This window comes from Baudoinia panamericana (genome assembly GCF_000338955.1).
Source record: "Baudoinia panamericana UAMH 10762 unplaced genomic scaffold BAUCOscaffold_8, whole genome shotgun sequence".
Lineage (NCBI taxonomy): Eukaryota > Fungi > Ascomycota > Dothideomycetes > Mycosphaerellales > Teratosphaeriaceae > Baudoinia > Baudoinia panamericana.
Window position 1 is genome coordinate 221,588 of NW_006911264.1, and position 19,246 is coordinate 240,833.

General features: G+C 56.1%; 10 protein-coding genes across 10 annotated transcripts; 7 read left to right on the plus strand and 3 right to left on the minus strand.

The window, feature by feature from the left end:
- Positions 1-273: 273 nt before the first annotated feature.
- Positions 274-1,338, plus strand: BAUCODRAFT_52837 (carbohydrate esterase family 15 protein; the record flags this gene model as incomplete). Its single annotated transcript, XM_007679324.1, has 1 exon — positions 274-1,338. A coding segment is annotated over one exon (1,065 nt), but the record flags the coding sequence as incomplete, so codon positions are not given.
- A 267-nt stretch (positions 1,339-1,605) lies between these two features.
- BAUCODRAFT_110185 (uncharacterized protein) lies at positions 1,606-4,109 on the minus strand (the record flags this gene model as incomplete). The annotated part of the gene is made up of 1 exon (XM_007679493.1): positions 1,606-4,109. The coding sequence occupies exon 1, from the start codon at positions 4,012-4,014 to the stop codon at positions 1,606-1,608; it is 2,409 nt and encodes an 802-aa protein (XP_007677683.1). The 5' UTR covers positions 4,015-4,109.
- An 89-nt stretch (positions 4,110-4,198) lies between these two features.
- Positions 4,199-4,486, plus strand: BAUCODRAFT_72360 (uncharacterized protein; the record flags this gene model as incomplete). Its single annotated transcript, XM_007679370.1, has 1 exon — positions 4,199-4,486. The coding sequence occupies one exon, from the start codon at positions 4,199-4,201 to the stop codon at positions 4,484-4,486; it is 288 nt and encodes a 95-aa protein (XP_007677560.1).
- Positions 4,487-4,606: 120 nt separating this feature from the next.
- BAUCODRAFT_25140 (uncharacterized protein) lies at positions 4,607-5,384 on the plus strand (the record flags this gene model as incomplete). The annotated part of the gene is made up of 2 exons (XM_007679147.1): positions 4,607-4,796; positions 4,831-5,384. The coding sequence occupies 2 exons, from the start codon at positions 4,607-4,609 to the stop codon at positions 5,382-5,384; spliced, it is 744 nt and encodes a 247-aa protein (XP_007677337.1).
- A 346-nt stretch (positions 5,385-5,730) lies between these two features.
- On the plus strand, positions 5,731-6,771 carry BAUCODRAFT_35002 (uncharacterized protein). The gene is made up of 2 exons (XM_007679195.1): positions 5,731-5,811; positions 5,873-6,771. Exons 1-2 carry the CDS (start codon positions 5,743-5,745, stop codon positions 6,368-6,370), a joined length of 567 nt encoding a protein of 188 aa, XP_007677385.1. The 5' UTR covers positions 5,731-5,742; the 3' UTR covers positions 6,371-6,771.
- Positions 6,772-7,548: 777 nt separating this feature from the next.
- BAUCODRAFT_35005 (uncharacterized protein) lies at positions 7,549-8,367 on the plus strand. The gene is made up of 3 exons (XM_007679196.1): positions 7,549-7,698; positions 7,755-8,244; positions 8,313-8,367. The coding sequence occupies exons 2-3, from the start codon at positions 7,857-7,859 to the stop codon at positions 8,339-8,341; spliced, it is 417 nt and encodes a 138-aa protein (XP_007677386.1). The 5' UTR covers positions 7,549-7,698; positions 7,755-7,856; the 3' UTR covers positions 8,342-8,367.
- A 1,364-nt stretch (positions 8,368-9,731) lies between these two features.
- Positions 9,732-10,577, minus strand: BAUCODRAFT_25142 (uncharacterized protein; the record flags this gene model as incomplete). The annotated part of the gene is made up of 1 exon (XM_007679148.1): positions 9,732-10,577. The coding sequence occupies one exon, from the start codon at positions 10,575-10,577 to the stop codon at positions 9,732-9,734; it is 846 nt and encodes a 281-aa protein (XP_007677338.1).
- Positions 10,578-12,851: 2,274 nt separating this feature from the next.
- Positions 12,852-13,357, plus strand: BAUCODRAFT_35008 (uncharacterized protein). The gene is made up of 2 exons (XM_007679197.1): positions 12,852-12,972; positions 13,133-13,357. The coding sequence occupies exons 1-2, from the start codon at positions 12,939-12,941 to the stop codon at positions 13,288-13,290; spliced, it is 192 nt and encodes a 63-aa protein (XP_007677387.1). The 5' UTR covers positions 12,852-12,938; the 3' UTR covers positions 13,291-13,357.
- BAUCODRAFT_72512 (uncharacterized protein) lies at positions 13,336-15,761 on the plus strand (the record flags this gene model as incomplete). The annotated part of the gene is made up of 2 exons (XM_007679382.1): positions 13,336-13,515; positions 13,569-15,761. 2 exons carry the CDS (start codon positions 13,336-13,338, stop codon positions 15,759-15,761), a joined length of 2,373 nt encoding a protein of 790 aa, XP_007677572.1.
- A 1,423-nt stretch (positions 15,762-17,184) lies between these two features.
- Positions 17,185-17,999, minus strand: BAUCODRAFT_149048 (uncharacterized protein; the record flags this gene model as incomplete). Its single annotated transcript, XM_007679494.1, has 3 exons — positions 17,185-17,298; positions 17,359-17,769; positions 17,832-17,999. The coding sequence occupies 3 exons, from the start codon at positions 17,997-17,999 to the stop codon at positions 17,185-17,187; spliced, it is 693 nt and encodes a 230-aa protein (XP_007677684.1).
- Between the last annotated feature and the right edge of the window lie 1,247 nt (positions 18,000-19,246).

Genomic DNA, 19,246 nt, shown 5'->3' on the forward strand with positions numbered 1-19,246 from the left:
TGCAGCAGATCCAGAAGACGATTGATGGACAATTAGACGGAGAAACCGTATTGTCGATCAGAGCAAGATGTTGCGGCTATGCACGATGTCGCTCCGCCATGCCGGCTTGTTCACGCAAAAGAATATAAGAGGACGCCGCCGAGCATGAGCTTACACCACACTTTCATCCGGTATCACTGTTGACGAAGAGACGACATGGGAGTCCTATCACTGCTTACTGCAGTCGCCGCTGCTGCCCTTGCATCAGCGCACGCGTTCGGCGCGGAGTTTGGCGCGGGTTGCCCAGCATCATGCTCAACCCTCCCACCTCACATGAAGCTCATCAACCAGACCTACACCCTCCCGGATCCATTCCACTTCCTCAACGGCCAGCCCGTACGCAACCGAGCCGATTGGACATGCCGCGCGGCGCAACTCCGTGAGCTCTTTCAAAAATACGAACTCGGCTACAAACCACCTAAACCACCAATCTTCACCTCCACCTTCGCCAACAACACCCTAACCATCGTCGCCGGCTTGAGTCACGCCAACACCATCAATTTCTCCGTCCCGATCACTTACCCAAACACAACAACCCCCGCCTCCACCCCAATCCCAGCGGTGATCGTCTACGACGCCGTCAGCATTCCCATCCCACCTCAAGCAGCAACCATCCTCCTCAACGTCGACACTATAGCCCAACAGAACAGCCCCGCCAGCCGCGGCATAGGCGTCTTCTACGACCTCTACGGCAACACGACCACCACAGCCGGCGCGCTGATGGCGTGGGCCTGGGCCGTTAGCCGCATCATCGACGCCCTGGAAGCGCATCCAGAAACCGGTATAAACCCCGCCCGCCTCGCCGTGACCGGCTGCTCCCGCAACGGCAAGGGCGCGTTGGTCGCCGGCGCTTTCGATACACGGATCGCTCTCACCATCCCGCAGGAGTCCGGGAGCGGGGGTGACGCTTGTTGGCGGACCAGTCGGGATATGCTCGTCAATCGCCAACTTGCTACGCAAACGGCTTGGGAGATTGTTACGGAAAATGTCTGGTTCGCCGAATCATTCGACTATTTCGCACGGGACAACTATACGATCGGTTTACTGCCAGTGGACCACCACGAGTTAGCGGGGCTGGTGGCGCCGCGGGGTCTCTACTCGACATCGAACGTCGGGTTCTTGTGGTTGGGGGACTGGAGTAATCTCGAGTGCATGACGGCGGCGAATAAGATCTATCGGGCTTTGGGTGTCCCGTCGAATCAGGGGTTTTCGCAGGATGGGCCGCATAATCATTGCTCCTTCCCGCCGGATCAGGAGGGAGAGATTAAGGCATTTTTTGAGAGGTTTTTGGTCGGGGAGGAAGGGGTGAGTACGGATGTGTTTCGGACGGTGGGGAATTGGTCGTTTGATCCGGGGTGGACGCCTTGGGGGGTGCCGGATTTGGGGGCGTGATGGTTGAAGACCGGAATATACCATGACACCATGGGAAGTGGAAATTATGCCATGGTAGCAGGATCTGGCCACAGAACGTGGAACGGCGGCTCGCTACAAAACACGCGAGGGCAACCCCCAACGCCTCGCTAAATTCGAACAACGAGAAGCTGCACACATGCTGTAGTAGCATCACTATTTCACCCTCCCCATCACAGTCTCCCCCCCACCCCTCTCAACCTCCACACTCGCCGCCGCACTTTTAACCGCACTCAGCATGCCCCTATCGAAATCATCCCTCGCCCGCAACACCGCCTCCACCCACGCCAGCTGCACATCCCAATACGCCTGTTTCGTTCTCACAAACGCCTCCACCACCGCGCCATACCCACCACCCGCGTTCTTATCGGCAGAAAGTAAGCTTTCGAAATGATTGACCGCCCGCCATTTATCCTTGACCAAATCAAACGTATCCGGGTAGTTCCCGAAGAAATTGAACACGGTCACGACATCCTCTTTGATCTTTTCGGTGAAATTGTCACCCCTCCTGAACCGTACCCCCCGATTCCGTCGTACAGAACTGAGGTAAGCGACCAACGCCGCGTCGCCCAACTCCTCCACCAGGATATCCCGCAGGGACGGATGAAGCACCTGCGTCACATTCCCCTCCCCAGCCAGGTAATCCTCAAACGTCGTCGTGATGGCCTTCATGCCTTGCTCGCCGTACCACGCGGGCGGGACGAAGAAGGTGCGGATGACGGCGCGGAAGTCGGTGGCGAAGAGGAGGCGGGCGAAGAGGGACATGCAGTGCGAGGCGAGGTCTATGTAGCCGTTTGTGAGGACTTCGAGGTCCGGGGCGGCGGTGAGGGGGTAGGAGGGGGAGACGAGCGGGGTGAAGTCGGATTTGAAGCGGGTGAGGTAGGAGGTCGTGGTTGTGGCTGTGGTTGTGGGGGAGGAGGTGATGGTGGTGTCGTCGTCGATGCAGGTGATTTGGTCGTTGGCGATTGCTACTAGCCAGTCTTGGTAGGCGGATAGACCTTCCAGTTCTCCTCCTCCTCCACCTCCGGTGGTGGTGGTGATGTTTGCGGCGGCTTCTTCGATCTTGCGGAATTCGGCATCGAGCAGGGATTCCCACATTTTCTGCCGCAGTTTCAGCGCGCGGATCATGGCGTCTATTACTCCCTCCACCACGTCTGTGCGGCCGGAGGCTTGCGCCACGGCGAGTTGTTCGCGCAGCATCGTCCACATGTCCCCTAACGACTTGGTATGTAAGCGGCCGTCGGCGTCTTGGTCGAGGCTGCTTTCGTCGCGGGCGAGGAATTGTTTGCGGTCCGCGGTGGAGAGACGTTCCATCCATTCCTCTACCGCTTTGGTGATGAGGCCGCGGTACTCACGAACAAGGTCAAGTTCGCGGTTGTCGATGAGTTGGGGTTTCAGCTCGGTTTCGTTGACGCCGAGCCGGCGCATTTTGTCGTAGTATTTCGGCACCCAGTTTAGGATGGCGAGCATGTGGACGGGAGTTATTGAGGGGTTGTCGAGGGTGCGGATGAGGAAGTCGTGCATGAGGTTGTGGTAGATGTTGGTGTAGGCGCGGAAGATCTTCCAGCGTTTGGGGACGAGTTCAACAAGGCCAAGTTTGACGGTGTTGAGATCGTTGAAGAACCAGCGACAGGCTTTTTCTAACCGTTCGGGGTCTTGGTCGAAGGCGTCTGCTGTACCTTCGAATTGCACTTTCGCGCTCGCTTCAACGCTCTTCCACAACTTGCCCAGGTAATCTCGCACCTCCCTCTGCCCGTAGATATTCAGACTGCGGAATCTGGATGCAACCACCTCCCCAAACTCCTTCTGCGCCTCCCTCACCGCCCTCACCTGCCGATCCTTCCGCTCCTCCTCCTCAATCACCACCGCCATCCGCACCACCAACCCATGATTCCCCGCCTGCACCAACGCAATCACACTCTCACACACATGCCGCACGTGCTCATCAAACCATTCCACCACCTCGTCCAACTTAACAAAATACTCCCTCAACGTCGGCCCGCCATCCAAAGGTAAGTTCTCCATAAGTTCCACCCCACTCTCCGCTTCCCCTCCCTCCGTCGCCCGTCCCACTTGCTCCATCGCTTCATCCCGCACCTCCCTCAACCCGGTCAGTCCCTCATGCACCGCGAGTAAGTTGGTCTGCACATCAAGTTCCTGCGCATCCTCCCCCAACCACTCCTGTATCTCCCCCAACCGCTCCGCGAACGTATCAATACGACCCTTCATGCCCTCCACCGCGGCGAAGTTGCGCTGCATGACGCTCATCTTGTTGACCTCGGGGAAGTCTTGGATCATGGTGGCCGCTTCGGCGCAGAGCCGGTCGATCTTGGCCATTTCGTCTTTGATCGATGCCACCAGCCTCGACGACTCGGTGAGGGCGGACATGCCATTTTGGGTGGTGGTGAGTTGGGCGCCAAGGCCGAGTTTGAGTTGGCCGTCGACGGCGGCTTTCTTGCGCGTGAACTCGGTGCGGAGGGAGGGCAGTTTGTCGAGGTCTTCCGGGTTCTTCAACATCTCGGCGAGGCGCATTGTTGCGTCTTCGGGGGGTGGTGGTTCGTTCATGGTGGTGGTGTTGCGCCGGTAGAGGCGGGTGGTGTGTGTATGGTGTAGTGTATATATCTCTTGGTTGCGCGCATGCCAATGCGGAGGAGTTTGCGGAGGTGGAGCTTCAAGCATTGGCTACAGTACTTTTCTCATCGCACCCTCTTCCACACCTTCACATCCCTCAATATAACACCGCACCAACATGTCATCCGCACAACGCTACTTCCGCATCACCCTCCTCCGCTCCGCCATTGGTCTCCCCGGTCGCACTTCCCGCATCCTCGCCGCCCTGGGTCTGCACAACAAACGCCTACGCACCGTCTACCACCCCGTCAGCCCCGATGTCGCGGGTCAAATCTTCGCGGTCAAGGAGTTGGTGGATGTGCAGGAAGTCGACCAGGCGTTGACTCAGCAGGAGCTCAGGGAGTTGCGGAGGCCGGACAAGGGGTGGTATGTTGAGCGGAGGGCGGCGGAGGGGAGGAGTGGTTAAGACGGGAGGCGAGACTGGTGGTGTAGAAGAGGCGAGATGGTGATGACTACATGGCATGCGGTGACCACCTCGGTAGACCGGGCTGCGACGCTGCAAGTGTGCTTGCCGTAAAAAGAGATCATGCCTGCTTGTCAGGTTCGGACGGGCAACGAGAAGGTCATGGCAAGCGCAAGACACGAATCCGTGGATGGAGCAGAGACCGATACGCATGATGGTTTGGAGCATCCCAAGTCAGGCTCAGTATTGTTTGCGACCAACATCGGCGGCAGCAGCATCGCTACCTACCAAACGCGGCCAAGCAATCGTTCAGGTTAATACGGCATAGGAAGCTATAAACCTGCAAGATACCTACGACTACGTCCAATCTACGCAACACAGCAAGCAGATCATGCGTCTCCTCCAAGCAGTGATCCTACCTATCGCGCTCTCCACAGCCGCAACCGCCTACGCCACCATTCCCTCGACTCAACCTCAAACAACCTTCACCCGCCCTACTTGCGACGACAACTCCCCCACCGCCCACCACCTCTTCCACACCGTCGACCGCGCCAACGCCTGCTACCACGTCCTGGAAACCCTCGCCAAAGAAGTCACCGAGACACGCTTCGCATACCTCCACTTCTTAAACGAATACAACACCTTCGAACCCATCCAAAACCGACTCTGTAGATGGCAACGGTTGACGCAGAAACCGCCGGAGACGCGTGAGGCGCATGAGCAAGCGTTCAAGCCGGTGGGAAAGGCGTATGCGCGGGCGGAGGAGGCGTTGGGGAGGTTGAGGAAAGCGTTTGAAATGGGGTGGTGGTTTTGTAGGGGCGAGGAGGAGTATATGGCTTTGGTGGAGGGGAGGGAGAGGGTTGAAGAAGGGGGGGGAGTGGGAGGGCATGGGGAGCTTTGATGCTGGTGGATGTACTGGGAAGGCGAGCCGCTTTGGGACCTGTGAGAGCAATGACGAGTAGGAGAGGGTTATCACGCTTGCTCTCATCGTATACTAATTGATGTCCATTCACGCATTATAGCCAATGTTGTCAGCACATATGGGTTGCTATAGCAGCATTCACTTGAGGGAAGACGCCAGTTTCGATTGGTTCGTATAGACGGGGTCTAGCGGCTGGCTGCATGAACGGTGGCAAACGCTCGCTGATCATGTGACCGTCCTCTTCCCACGCATAACGTGTTGGGTCTACGCTTTGTTCAATCTCACGCCCACTTCTTGCCGGAAGACGAACGTAAAGAGTAGACATGCCACCGCCACCATGATCAACGCCGTCCTCGTCTTCAACAACAACGGCCAACCACGCCTAACCAAATTCTACACCCAACTCGTGCGTCCACCATACCCCACCCGTAGTAGTCACCACCACCTCCAGCTAAAGCGTAAGTAAGGACACCTCCGTCCAACAACGCCTCCTCTCCGAAATCTTCACCCTCGTCTCCGCCCGTCCGGCCTCAAGCTGCAACTTCCTCCCCCTCCCTCCCCTCCTCGCCCCCAACAGCACCAACACCACCACCACCACCACCACCAAGCCCACCACCCCCGAGCACAACGACGCACCCTCCCTAGTCACCTACCGCCACTACGCCACCCTCTACTTCATCCTCATCTCCACCTCCACCGAATCGCCCCTCGCACTACTAGATCTGATCCAAGTCTTCGTGGAGGCATTGGATCGGTTGTTTGAGAATGTGTGCGAGTTGGATTTGATTTTCAATTTCGAAGTGCTGCATGCGGTGTTGGGGGAGATGATTGTGGGTGGGGTGGTGGTGGAGACGGGGTTGGAGAAGATCGTGGAGGGGGTGAGGGGACAGGGGAGGGTGGCGAAGAGGCCGGTCAATGAGAGGAGTGGGCCCGGGTTGGGGCAGGGGATCTGGATTGGGAGGTGAGTGGGGGAACAGTTTTGGCTGAAAGCTACACGGTTCGCTACATGCGCGGGTTTGGGGGGTTCGAGTCGTCCAGGACCCTTGATGTTGGGTCATTGCTCGCTGCGGAAGCACGACGGACGATGCCTGGAACTATGGCAACAACACCGCACATCTTCCCAGCCCGGCGCGACCTATATCACAGTCCGTGATGCGGAAGCGTGCTTCTTAATACCATCAATGTCCACGCTTACCGCCGGTTCGATGATCTAGAAGCGGTCCGAAAACTGCAGGCTAGCAGAACCACATACTACCGTCAATAATCAACCATCCTATACCAGCCTGCTGTACGATACCACAACTCGTACTGCAACCTCTGCCTACGTCATCATGGCCTCTCCGTTGTGTCGATGACAAGTAAGCCACCATTTCTTTGTCCATTGTACCATTGTGTGCCTCGAGGCTTTCACGGCGTCTTTGTCACTTGCCATCATTCTTCGACTTCTCTTTGTTCGCTTCGAGCTGGCATATAGCGGTCACCCTCATGTCTACCCACAAGCAGCGCTTGGCTGATCTTGCTTCATCGTTTATTGGACCCGTTTGCTTCCCGTCATTCCGCCAAGGACAACGAGGGGTGACTCTCTTACGGTTGGCTGGTAACACTTGCAAAGAAGAGCACAGTCAAATCATACCGTTATTCACACTTGCCCATCTTTCTCCGTCATTCGCAACGATTCTTTCAACTAATTCAGCAGCAATGGAGACTTCCACCAGACCACAGACAACCTTCTCCGGCATCTTCAATACTGCTATGTTGCCAGATGCTCAGCCCTCCGTTCCATATCAGCCTACACCAAGCGGCGCGCAAGCAACAGACGGCGCTACCTCGACAATGTACCAGTCGGCCGCTCCACCATCTCCAGCTAGCAGCATCAAGCAGCGCAAGCGCCGCTCCCTCCGGCTGCGCAACAAGCGTATCTGCCACAAAATCAGCCAGACGTTCGGCAAGCTTGGCAAGTTCTTCGGCAGCAGTGCTCACCGGCTCACCAACCCCAGTCCGCCCAGCTTCACCTCGCCGGGCGCCAGACACAGCGGCATTGACTTCATCGGTGGTGCCCGGCTTAACCAGCTTGTTAGAACGTCCTCCGTTCGCTCACACGGCTCCCTTCGTCGCCGCGGGACCGTCAGGGGACAGGGTTCCTCCGCCTCTTCCTCCGAACTACCTAATATCGTCAAGACCTCGCCTTCAGGTAAGAGACTCACCGTCCACTCCCACACTGGCTCCTTCTCGGACCCGGAGGTGGTAAGGAGAAGCGTGCTCGTTGCTCATCCGGCCGTGACAGAAGTCATTCGTGCGCCATCTCCCGCTTTCACCGCTACTACTGTCAACACTGCTGATGGTGAGCAGCAGGCGGATGACGACACGCCGGCTTCTATCGCCGAGTCAAACGAATACTCAGGCCAGGTGGATCCTCATCGCATCTTCCGCGTCTCGTGGCGAGGCACCGAAATGACCGCAAACGCTGATTCATTCCGTTCGTTCTGCGATCGTATGGATGGGTTCACACGGCTAATAGCCGCGAAGCGGGACACGATGCGTGCTGAGCGAACTGCGCTGGTGGAAGAGGTGGGGAGTAGCAGTGCGACGCTGCCTTACATTCCCAAAGTGGCCGACTTGAAGCTTTGCGAATTTTGTCCTGAAGCTGATGGTGACAGTGACGGAGAGACGCAGCAGCATCGGCAGGGCGCACTAGATGCGTTGAACGGCTCGACTTCCATCCCTGCGCCGTCAATCACGCATGGAGCGCCAAGGAAGGTCAGACACCCGGACAGCCTGCTGCCGGGCAAGAGCGCGCCCGTCGAGCGCAAGCCTCTCGTGACACCTTCTGCAAGTACAGGTGGGTTATATTTGGCGTACCAAGACCGGAGCTTCAACCCCTTCAACGAGCCGCTGACATCCTCCCAGCCCGAGCACAAGGCTCCCGAGGCTACTGATCCCACGCCAACGAGCCAAGACAGGAACCACACACCCGTCGGCTTCGCCGATACAACCACTCACCGCAAGCACTACAGCCGCATCGAGTCCGGCGAGTTTGACAACTCGGAAATCCACCGCCCCAACACCCCGTTAGCTTTCGCCGACACCGCCACCCTCCGCAAACACTACAGCCGCGTCGAATCCGGAAAATGGGACTCCTACTTCGAACCCAACTCTCCAAGCAGCGGCGGCGCACCGATCCCACCTGCAAACCCACCTTCACCGCCCCGTCCACTGCCAACACAAATCAAGCGCAAACCCGTTCCCGCTCCCACCACTGTCACCACAACCACAGCCCGCACGAACATTCCCCATTTCTCCCGCCCAGTCCTCAGCCAGCTCCAGCTCCAGCTCCAAATCAAACCCCAGCAGACCAGCACCAGTACCAGCACTACAGCAAACAAACCCCTCCCCTCACTCCCGAGCCCAACAAATCCCAAACGCTTCACCAACCTAATCGTCCCAGACGCACCGGCGATCCGCATGAACGAGCTGCGCTTCCCACTTATGCCTCCCGCACCGGAGCGGACGTGGTCGACGGAGGCGTCGTATCAGCGGCGGAGTCGCGATGAGGTGGAGATGAAGTTTTTGCGGGAAGAAGAGAGGAAGAGGGAAGCGAGGGCGAAGGCGAAGAGGGAGGTTAGGATGATGAGTGAGGCGGTTGGCCGGTTGGGGTTGTGAGGGGTTTGAGGCAAGGTGGTGGTGGCTACGTGCGTGCGATGTGCGCACGAGGTGAGTCGTTGAATGTAAGTTGATGAGGTATGTGCTGATACTGGAGATGTGGTCTGCATGCCGAGACACGGGAACGGTGCATTCTACGCAGACAATGTATAGGATGGGTACGACGACAAGCGTAGTTCCCTGCGAGTAGTCGTTGTGACGAAATAACCCAGTGTCTTTTGTGCAGTCCTCCTGCTCTGTATTGAAGAGCGAATTACGGTCTGTAGCTGTTTTACCACGCCACGCTATGCAGAAGAGCCAACTAGACTAAATAGTGCTCAAGATCCATCGCTTTTGAGATGCAAGCAGACTCCTATTATGCATGCAGCCGAAAATGCACCGTATAGCACCAGGTAAATGCCTCGCTGCTTTGGCTGGCCGCTGGGCGTATGCTCTCGTAAGTCATGCTGCCCTCGCCTTCCCTCCTCGCCTGCTGACTCCGTAAAAGCCGATGTTCAACGCCTGAAATGCTGATACCCAATGCCTGAGATGCAGATGCAGCGTAAAAAGTCGATGCGCAACGCGCACTCGCCGAACTCATAGGTCTCTGCTGCTTGCTTGTCGCGGACCGTCATCCCGAACGCTTTTGTGCTCTCGGTCGCTTGCCGGCGGTCCCTTGCGCCACCCTCAGACCCACTGATCCGACGGATCCAACACAGCCAACAACGCCTCGCCGACCGCATGCTTCCCCTCCCCATCCACCTCCCCACTCTCATCCTCAAATTCCCTCTCCCCAACCCAAAAACACCTGAACCAAACATCCTCCCACGAAATCCTCAACGGATTGTCCAACCTCTCCGGCCCACAGGCATAAACCTCATCAAACCACGCCTGCGGCACCACAGCCCTGTGCTGCCAGTTCTTCTGCTGTGAAGCAGCATCTTCATCGACCCGCGGCAAGGGCAGGAAGCGACGGTGCAAGCGGTCCGTGGCCAGCCGACCGTCGCCTTCGTAGTCCATCTCGTGTCTGCTGGGCCAGGGAGCGACGTCGGATTTGTAGGAGAGGTATTGCGGACACCAGATTGTTTCCTCACCGCCGAGCACGCTGCCGCGGTTGCAGAGGAGGGTGCCGCTTAGTTGGGTGGGGAAGAGGATGCCGGTTAGTGGTCGGCGGATGGGTCTGTCAGGGGTGTTGGGGTCGTGTAAGCGGTCGTGTAGATCTTGCTCGTGCGCCTTCTGGGTGAGTAGAGCCTGCTTTCTGCGGAGTTCGCCGGCTTTCCAGTCGGACTTATGCAGGTCTAAGTCGAAGTCGCGGTGCCAGAAGGGTGAGTTGGGGCAGAGCTTTCGCCGAGCGTCGTTGAGCTGGAGGTTGCTGCGACGAGCGGGACCTGTGGGGCGTGCTGAGCCTCTGTAGTTCGGAGATAACCACGTCCGCGACTGCGTGTACGGTGTGGGGGATAGTGTGTCGCGGGGTGACTGCCGTGGGGTGCGGAGAGGTCTGGACTGAGTTCGCCATGACATTGGACCACTCATTGTGCTGACTGTGAGTGGGTGAATGCTAACTCGAAGCTGCGGTCAAGCTCAATGATGTTATCTGTAAAGGGAAGATGAGAGGGTGGCAATGGATGGTTGGGAGCCTGGTCACTTGCGCTCGTGATCGTCACAAGGAAGGTTGCGGTTCCTTTTGTAAGAGCATGTGGTACGCGGTAGGGTGATGGTAAAAAGAGTGAGAAATTTAATGTACCGTCAACCAACCTGTTCTGCGTGCTGCCCTGCGAGGTCACTACTCCTCGCAGGCGTCTGAGCTTCGAGATGCTGGCAATGATTGTCGAATGTACGTGATGTTCTAAGTGAGTGTCTGACAATGGGAACTCGTGGTTATTGCCAAGCCTGCTGAACGGCTCCTTCGATGGTGCCTTCCTTGCTTAGAAGACTTGTATGCCGCTTGGAGAATGCTTGGTTCGTATCGTTGTAGCAGCTTTCGATTGGCTTGCTGGCAATAAGTCTTGTCCTCGAGTGTCAATTGTGAGCACGCAATGATGCTGCCTAAGCGCAGAGTCTACCGACCACTAAGCAAGGCAACAGACCTGCGTATCCGAAGCTGAAGAGACAGGAGTCCGCACCTTTCGGCCCTTCCTTCACGATCTAGCCTGTTTCTAACGTGCTGGAAGGTCGGGAGACGTTTGTGGTCGGTGGCGGAAGTGATAGATCGGAAGGGTCGGTTGTGATGCTCGATGGTATGGAAATCGGAACACCAGTACTGCTGCCAATATGGTGGATGAGATCAAGAGTCGGAGCCGGATCTGACTAAATCCAGATATGCCAATTGGCCGCCTATAAAAGGTGGAAGTTCGTAGCCCTGAGCTTGCTGATAATGAGCTGCAGTGAGCGAAGCCAAAGACTTGATGCTGACGAGAGGGCTATACGAAGATGTGCTAGCGTGGTGACTATGAAACAAGGGGGAAGGCTTGACGTTCAGTGTGAAGGAAATGGATGCCTTCGAAGTGAGCTTTCGGATGTGAGCTTTGGTGGTGCGAGAGTCCCTTTGCGGTGCGTACCAGCGAGCTCACTCCTGCGACTACCGGCTCGTTCTGGACAAATTAGCTTCATAACTCCGGAGGTTTGTGCTCGGTCTGTCCGGTGCAATGTCTGTGCGATCGTTCCAGTACTTGCTTCGGGTAGAATATGGCCGCCAAGAACCGGATCATGGTCATCCAGAATCAAACACCGAAGCTCGCTACGTCACTTCCACTATGCACTACGGTCGTTTGGCCTCCGCTGCTTCAACGTCGGCGTCGAACTACGGGTCAGCAAGCTGAGAGCGCGTCGCAGATGGCTCACCCATCCTGTCTACCGCCTGGATTCGATTCTGTACTCTGCACTTGCCATCACCGGAGCCCATATGAGCAATGCTGCCATCAGGGTGATCGAGAGCAATGCCGTCTATAGGCTTGCGTCCACCTCTACCCAAGCTTGAATGCCCACTTGTAGCGGTAGGGTTGTGGGACATTCGCACGCACAACTGCATTTACATAGGATGCCCCGGAATAATACGCTTGCATTGCTGCTGTCCGCGAAGGTGGTGACGAGTCGTTCTTGCGGACTGGTGGTGGTGAAGGGCGACGAATCTCTAAACATGAACGCGTGAGGTCGAACGGATTACCTGCGCCGCGGCCACCTTAGCCACAGCAATCGTCGACCCTCAAAACGGTAGGCGATGTGCTCTCTACACGTTTCACGGTTTCGTAGTGCGATACACCACGAAGCAGCCACAACATCCTGTATCTTCCGAATTATAGCACAAGAGGAGACATCAGACCGCATACTGGGAAGATAGGTAGGTTATGCAGTCAAGTCACGTCACCGTGCAGAAGGTAGGCTAGTGGCTAGTGTCACGCGCCACACCTGCCCGGCTTCCAGTCCCTTCATAAGGCTGGGCTTTCCGCCATCCAGCTTTCTGGAAGTCGGGGCGCTCCTCGTCGCCCGTATTCACTTTGGGCTTCAGGGAGCGCCTCCACGCACCGGAGGCGACTTGCGATGGCTTGACGAGGAGGATGCGACGCACGCGACGAGCGTCTGGTGCACGCGGTGCGCTTTGCGACGGACTGGGAGGACTTCAACGCAGCGAATGCGCCGGATTGCCGACAAGACCATTAACCGGCGCAAGACAATACAATCACTGCAAGAAGCGCCTTGACGTGTCGGCCTCTTTGTCCGGCCCTCGTTCCGACAAGAATAGCGGACAGCGCACGACTGGCCTTCGGGCTTGTCGTTAAGCGCTGTGCCTCACTCCGAAATGTCGGCTTGCGATGATTGGCTGGCGGCTTTCGAAACGCCTTCTCGACCAGATGCGGCAGCGTTTCAGACCAGCATGTATACCATGACTGTGGTCGCATGACAGGCCACGCCTACGACAACATGGTGCGTCATTGTTCACTGTTCTCGTAACGCTTTTAGCGAAGCCTTTTCCTATTGTCAAAGCCCATTGTCCGCATTCCCTACCTCGATCGCTGCCCTTCAACCTTTCACGACGTCACGAGTTTCTTTGATTGCATATGCACGGCGTTTCTTGATACTGGCAACAGCATTCACTGGCATCCCTGTCCATCACGCTTACGCGAGCTTTCTCGTGGCCACCATCTGCACCTCGAGCCTACCGCTTCCGCGAACCACGACACTTCTGAATCATTGCTTTATTGCTAGAACGCCACGGGCTGGCGAGCGATCAAACGAGTCATCATACTGAGTGTGTATAATCAGGCGCATCCGACTTTCATTGCCGTCAGCCATCATGGCTTCCTCAGAGAATCAACAGCATAATCCTAATCCTGCGCCTCCATCTCTCTCCGCTGGCGACTATGAGATGCGTGACTACTACGCTGCGCAGGACGCATCACGACCTCCCTCACAACAAGAACCATACCTGACACCCTATCTTGGTCTTCGAGCGAGACTCTCGCAGACATGGATTGTAAGTCCAGCGCACATTTTCGCCATTCTGATAATCGCTAACTAGCATGATAGAATCGATGGACGATATTACTACTACTTGTGCTCATTCGCACTCTGCTCGCGATAGCAAGTCTCGAGGACAACACCGGCTCGGCGAGGCAAGAGGCACTGAGCATGTGCACCTCGGTGGAGAACGTAGGCTCCGCGATGGCAAGTATGCCACATTACATGAGCGATGGCATCAACGAACTTTCGGCTTCTGGCATTGAGAAAGCTATCAACGGGCTGATGCAGATGCTGATACTTAGCATCACCGGTGTCGAGGAGATTGTTGTCTTTGTTATCAACTTGCTGACATCGACCTACGTCTGTCTCATCACTTTGGCAGTCAGCGGCAGCTTGCATGTAGCCGTTCAGGTCGCCGAAGACGTCGGCAACTTCCTTAACGCCACCATTCAAGATGTCGGGAAAGACCTCGGTGGCGCGGCTACTGACTTCCAGAGCGCTATGAATGGCTTCCTGGCAGATCTTGACAAGGTTGCAAGCGCCTTGACCGGCAAACAGCTTACGCCGCCGACCATTGACCTCACAGGCGAGATCAACAAGCTCGACAGCCTACAGCTTCCCACGGGGTACGATCAGGGCCTTGACAAGCTCAACGCTTCGATCCCGACTTTCGCGCAGGTCAACAACTTCACGAACAATGCCATCAAGCTGCCATTCGAAGAGGTGAAGAAGCTGCTTAATGAGAGTCTGCCCAGGTATACCATGGACCGCTCGTTGTTTCCAATACCCGCCAAGCAGCAACTTACCTTTTGCTCGGACAATAACAGCGTCAATGCCTTCTTTGATGGGTTGGTGGACATCGAACATCTTGCGCGGAAGGTTTTCCTTGTTGTCATCATCATCCTGGCGATTTTGGCAATGGTACCGATGGCTTACCGAGAGTTCACGCGGTGGAAGTTCATGAAAGACCGAGCGCGCCTAATCAAGAGCGATGCCTTTGACCCAATGGACTCGGTCTATATCGCCTCGCGACCGTACACCTCTTCTGCAGGGCTCAAGCTGGCAGAGCATTTCACGTCAAGCCGCCGTAAAGCGCTGGTACGCTGGAGCGTTGCGTATGCGACAACAGTGCCCGCGCTTTTCGTGTTGTCACTCGCTCTTGCCGGCTTGTTCAGCTGTCTGTGCCAATACGTTCTGCTGAAGACGGTGCAGAAGGAAGTTCCCAGCATGGAGAATGAGGTCATCAATTTCACCAACCACATCATCAACGAGCTGAACAACGCAAGCCAGCAGTGGGCCATCGGCACAAACCACATCATCAACGATACGAATACGATGATCAACAAAGATGTGTTCGGCTGGGTCAACATTACCACTCACGCGGTCAACAACACGCTGAATGTGTTCGTCAACGAGACGATGCACGTTCTGAACGAGACATTCGGCGGGACAGTACTATACGACCCTATTGTCGGAGTGCTGAACTGCTTGGTACTGCTCAAGATTCAGGGCATTGAGAAGGGCCTTACGTGGGTGACCGACAATGCATACGTGGACTTCCCAATGCTTGCGAACGACACTTTCAGTCTCGGTACCGTGCAGAAAGTGTCAGGCTCACAAGCGGACTTGCTGAACACTGGCCCTGACGGTGGCGCCACGGACGCAATTACAGGCGCTGTTGACAAGCTCATGAACGCCTTGTACAAAACTGTGCGACAAGAGGCCATCATCTCTTCATGCGTGTTGCTCATTTGGGTCTTCATCGCATTGATTGGTGTTGGTAGAGCAAGCTTCATGATGCTGAGGGGTGGCGATGAGGGCCTGTACGTCGGCTTTCGCCTACCACCAAAGGATCCCAAGCCGCGCAGAGACAGTCACCAAGCTGATGAGCTCTCCGACACACCACGAGTGCCGACTTACGAGCAAGCAACGCGTGATGCTCAAGCAGGCGACAACAGCGGCAACAGGTACAACGGCCAGCAGTACACAATCGCACCCACCCCTATGCCAACCTTCGAGTTCAACGCCGCAACCTCGCCAATCCTCAACACAGGCTTCAGCCCCCGGCCGGAAAAACTCGGCAACGTTAATGGCCAGAATGTCGACTCCGCCATTCGCCGACCAACCCACGCTCGAGTCTCCAGCCACGGCGACGTCCGCCTCCTCTCACCCACCTCACCCGCGCCCTTCAATCCTTTCCTCGATCCCACGTCCATCGACGAGAAACGTCGCAATCCATTCGCTGACCCTACCCGCTGACAACCCAGAAGTCATGAGCTGGGCCGTCAGTCCCGCACCTTGACCTTTGCGTTACCCATCGTGCACTGGGCTACGCGCTGCTGTCATACCGCAGGATATGCCGGGTGGTTTTGCGTCAGCGACTGCGAAATTGAGTTCTTTAATCATGCTCAGACCTGATGGTGTCAGGTCCAACTTTTCTGCCTCCTCCAACGCACCCTTCCTGCTGCAACTTACTGCGCGGAGGAGTGGGAGTTTGACGGTAGAAACGCACCAAGCAGCCTCCGCGCTGGTATTTGCGGGAAACAAAACTGTGTTCTTTTGTGCAGCGTTCTTGCGTCGTGCTTCTGCACCTGCTTGCAATGCGTTTGCGAAACCCTCTTTCGAATTCCTTCCTCGGTTTGGAAGGCAAGAACGATAGTGCAAGATACCCACGACTCCCGCTTTCGGGAATCATGGACGAACTTGCGATGCATCAATACTTGGGATCCAACCGCTTGAGAAGGAAATGGGAAGAGCGTTGTATTTCCTTGGTAACGTCACGGTACTCGACGGACCCCATCCCATCCCGCTCCGCTGCCGCTCAACATTTGTTGCTGCTCGTGTCGATACCTCCGCTTACTACCCTCCTCTGGCAAGACCCAGAAATGGTACTCGCAAAGAACGTCACGTGTGGCTTGCCCTGGACGACTTACTGTGAGATGCATTTCTGACTTGTTAGCTGGGAGAGGGCCGTCTGCGGAGACGCACTGCACGAGTAGCGACAGTAGAGCGGCAAGAGCCGGACATGTGTTGTCATGCATACTTGGGCGCATGACATGAGCTTCTGCCTTTTCTCTTCCTCGTTGGAAGGGAAAGGCAAAAGCTTGGGTATAGTCGCTCATTCGCCTTAACCTGCGCTAAAAACTCCTACTGAGACGGTTTGCTGGACCGCACATAGCTGCTTTGCGCGGTGCTGTGTCCGGCTTTTCGTTTGTGTTGGTGGAGTAGCGGGTATAGTGCTGACTGATAACGAGCGTTTCATTCTTGGAAGAAGAAGAAGAAGAAGAAGAAGAGAGAGATGTGCTGTTGTTGCGGTTGTTTATTGGGTAGTCCCTCTCCGCTTTTGGAGTGTGGGTTGGTTCACTCCTGGCTTGGGTTGTCTCTCCTCCTTGGATTGATGGCTTGGGTTGGGGATCTGATGGGCTGAGAAAGGGGGAGAGGTCCAGGGACGAGGGCCGCTCACCACCAGTTGGAGGATCAGATGGGCTCTGAGCCGCTACATAGCTCTGACAATGCAATATCTTCCAATGACATGGTCCACCATGACTCTAGGCTTACATCCTAGTACATGTGTAGGCGGTGGACGTTCGGGTGCATTTTCGCGTGTGGCTCGATAACGTGATGAGAACAAGATGCTGAAAAGAAGCTACAGCTTATACTGCTAGTGCTACAACAACCATATCTACAAAGTATCCGAAAGCAGCTTGTTCATGCGCGCCATCTTGGCGGAGACGCTGAGGTCGATGGTGCGGTCGCCGATCTCGACAACGAGGCCACCACGAATGTCCGGGTTGACCTATCTGGAGCGTTAGTGGGTTCCATGGTACACGAGTAGTTTGTGTGTAGATAGGCATACCTTCGGCACAACCTTCAACTTCTTGCCCTGCCCCACATACTGGCTCTTGCTAACCGCATTCTCCAACTGCCTCACCACCTTCTGGTCCAACGGCGCGGCACTGGTAATAATCATCTCGACCTCGCCTCTCGCAGCGCTCATCAGCGTCCCGAACTTCTCGCACACGCCTTCCAGCTGGTTCAAGCGGTTGTTCTCCGCCAGCGTTTCGAGGAAGTGCCGGAGCGTGTCGCCCTTGTCCTGCACATTGGTGCTCTTCTGGATCTCGGCAATGATTTGGGATTTGTCGGAGCCCGAGAGGGTGGGCGCGCCGAGGATGGTTTGAAGGGCGGTGTCGCGCTTGAAGGTGTTGAGGAGGTTGTCGAGGGCTTTGGAGACGGTGTCAAGGGTGCCTTGCTTGACGGCGGCGGTGTACTACCATTTCCCTATTAGTTTCGAGAGGTCGTCTGCATGGAAGTGAGCCGGGTATGCCTCACCAATGCACTCGCGTAAGTGCCGTCAAGGCCGAAGAGTGGGACAGGAGGCTTGGAGTTCTGCTGCTGCGCCGGGCTCTTTGCGGGCTCGGCGTAGCCTCTGGTGGCGGCGATGGAGAAGCGTGGAGCTGCCACTCGGGCAGCGCGGGCTGCAACACGGCTGGCGAGCATAGTGTCGGCGGGTGTGAGATGGTGTTGCTGGCGCTGGCTCTGCCTCTGCTCAGTTGATGCGATCGAAGCTTGGTGCAGACTGGGCGTCGGACAGAGACGGGCCGACTAGCGCGTCACGTGCGAACCATTGGCTCTATTCTCCGCTTGACCTCACTTCACGCGCTCTCTCGTCCCTTGATCTTCGGCATCGCTGACGGACGGGGGTTGCATGAATGTGTGCTCGGCACAAATGTTGCTCGAAAATACAAGCAACACAGGCGATGGCTGAACTCTGGCCTGTCTTTGACTTTGCTACCCAACATGAGCTGACTCGTTGCTGTAACTGGCGCCCGGGAAGCGTGCTGCGACAGCAAGACCAATGCGACTGTGTTCTTGTTTCTGCAATGTAGTGCTCTAATTAGGGACATGCTCTCCAGACAGTGTGGCGCGCACGAGGTAGCAGGTCAACACCCCAACTCACGCTTGTCAGAGGGAAAGGCTTACGACTCGTCCGCCACTTTTGTAGAAGCTCTGTGTAAGTTTCTAGATTTCATAGCATAGCTCTACGGCTGACTCAACTTCTAAATATACTTTGATCTCCCTTCGCCCGATCGTTGTCTGTCCAGTACACTCGTAGCATTGAGCATTACCGCATTGCCCTGCCTGCCTTTGCACTTCTATGGATCCATCAAGGAGCGATCGCAACATCTATGCCAACCTTGCACCGGATGGACCAATGCACTCATCGTTTTGAAACACGAGCTACCATTCTCAGATCAATGTCTGCTGCGTCAAGGCGGAAGTAAGTCTAGCGCCAAAGCTTGCTTGCGAAATTCAGGGTCCGGTATAGAGCCAACGTCTCTTACCAGCAGCGTCGGCAACGAACATCTTAGGCACGAACGCCTGAAATGACATGCAGATAGTTCGAACAGCTTCGTAGATTGTGCGCTGCTTGCAACACAGTTTCTTCAGCCCAAAACGGCCGAGCATTCGCGTTTTAGCGGTCTTCAAGCCTGGCGAGCAAAGACAGCCATTTGAGTGACAGTGAGTGAGGTGCACACTACTCAGCCCCACCCCAAACTGATTCCTCGGTCACGCGCAGACCAGCCGTCCTGCTATTGTCCGGATAAGCGACAATAGATGAGCGCACTGACCGACGCGCAACGCACAAAAGTTCTTGCACTTCATCCTGCTGCTCTTCCAAGCTTCTTCCACTTTCACAACCACCATCTTCATTCGCACAAGCATCATTTCGCAAGCATTCACAT

Coding starts and splice junctions, on each gene's coding strand:
- BAUCODRAFT_35002 (XM_007679195.1), top strand. CDS start 5,743: ATGATCAACGCCGTCCTCGTCTTCAACAACAACGGCCAACCACGCCTA. Junction 5,812..5,872: donor CCAAATTCTACACCCAACTC/GTGCGTCCACCA, acceptor AGCGTAAGTAAG/GACACCTCCGTCCAACAACG.
- BAUCODRAFT_35005 (XM_007679196.1), top strand. CDS start 7,857: ATGACCGCAAACGCTGATTCATTCCGTTCGTTCTGCGATCGTATGGAT. Junction 8,245..8,312: donor GACACCTTCTGCAAGTACAG/GTGGGTTATATT, acceptor ACATCCTCCCAG/CCCGAGCACAAGGCTCCCGA.
- BAUCODRAFT_35008 (XM_007679197.1), top strand. CDS start 12,939: ATGACAGGCCACGCCTACGACAACATGGTGCGTC. Junction 12,973..13,132: donor CTACGACAACATGGTGCGTC/ATTGTTCACTGT, acceptor TGGCAACAGCAT/TCACTGGCATCCCTGTCCAT.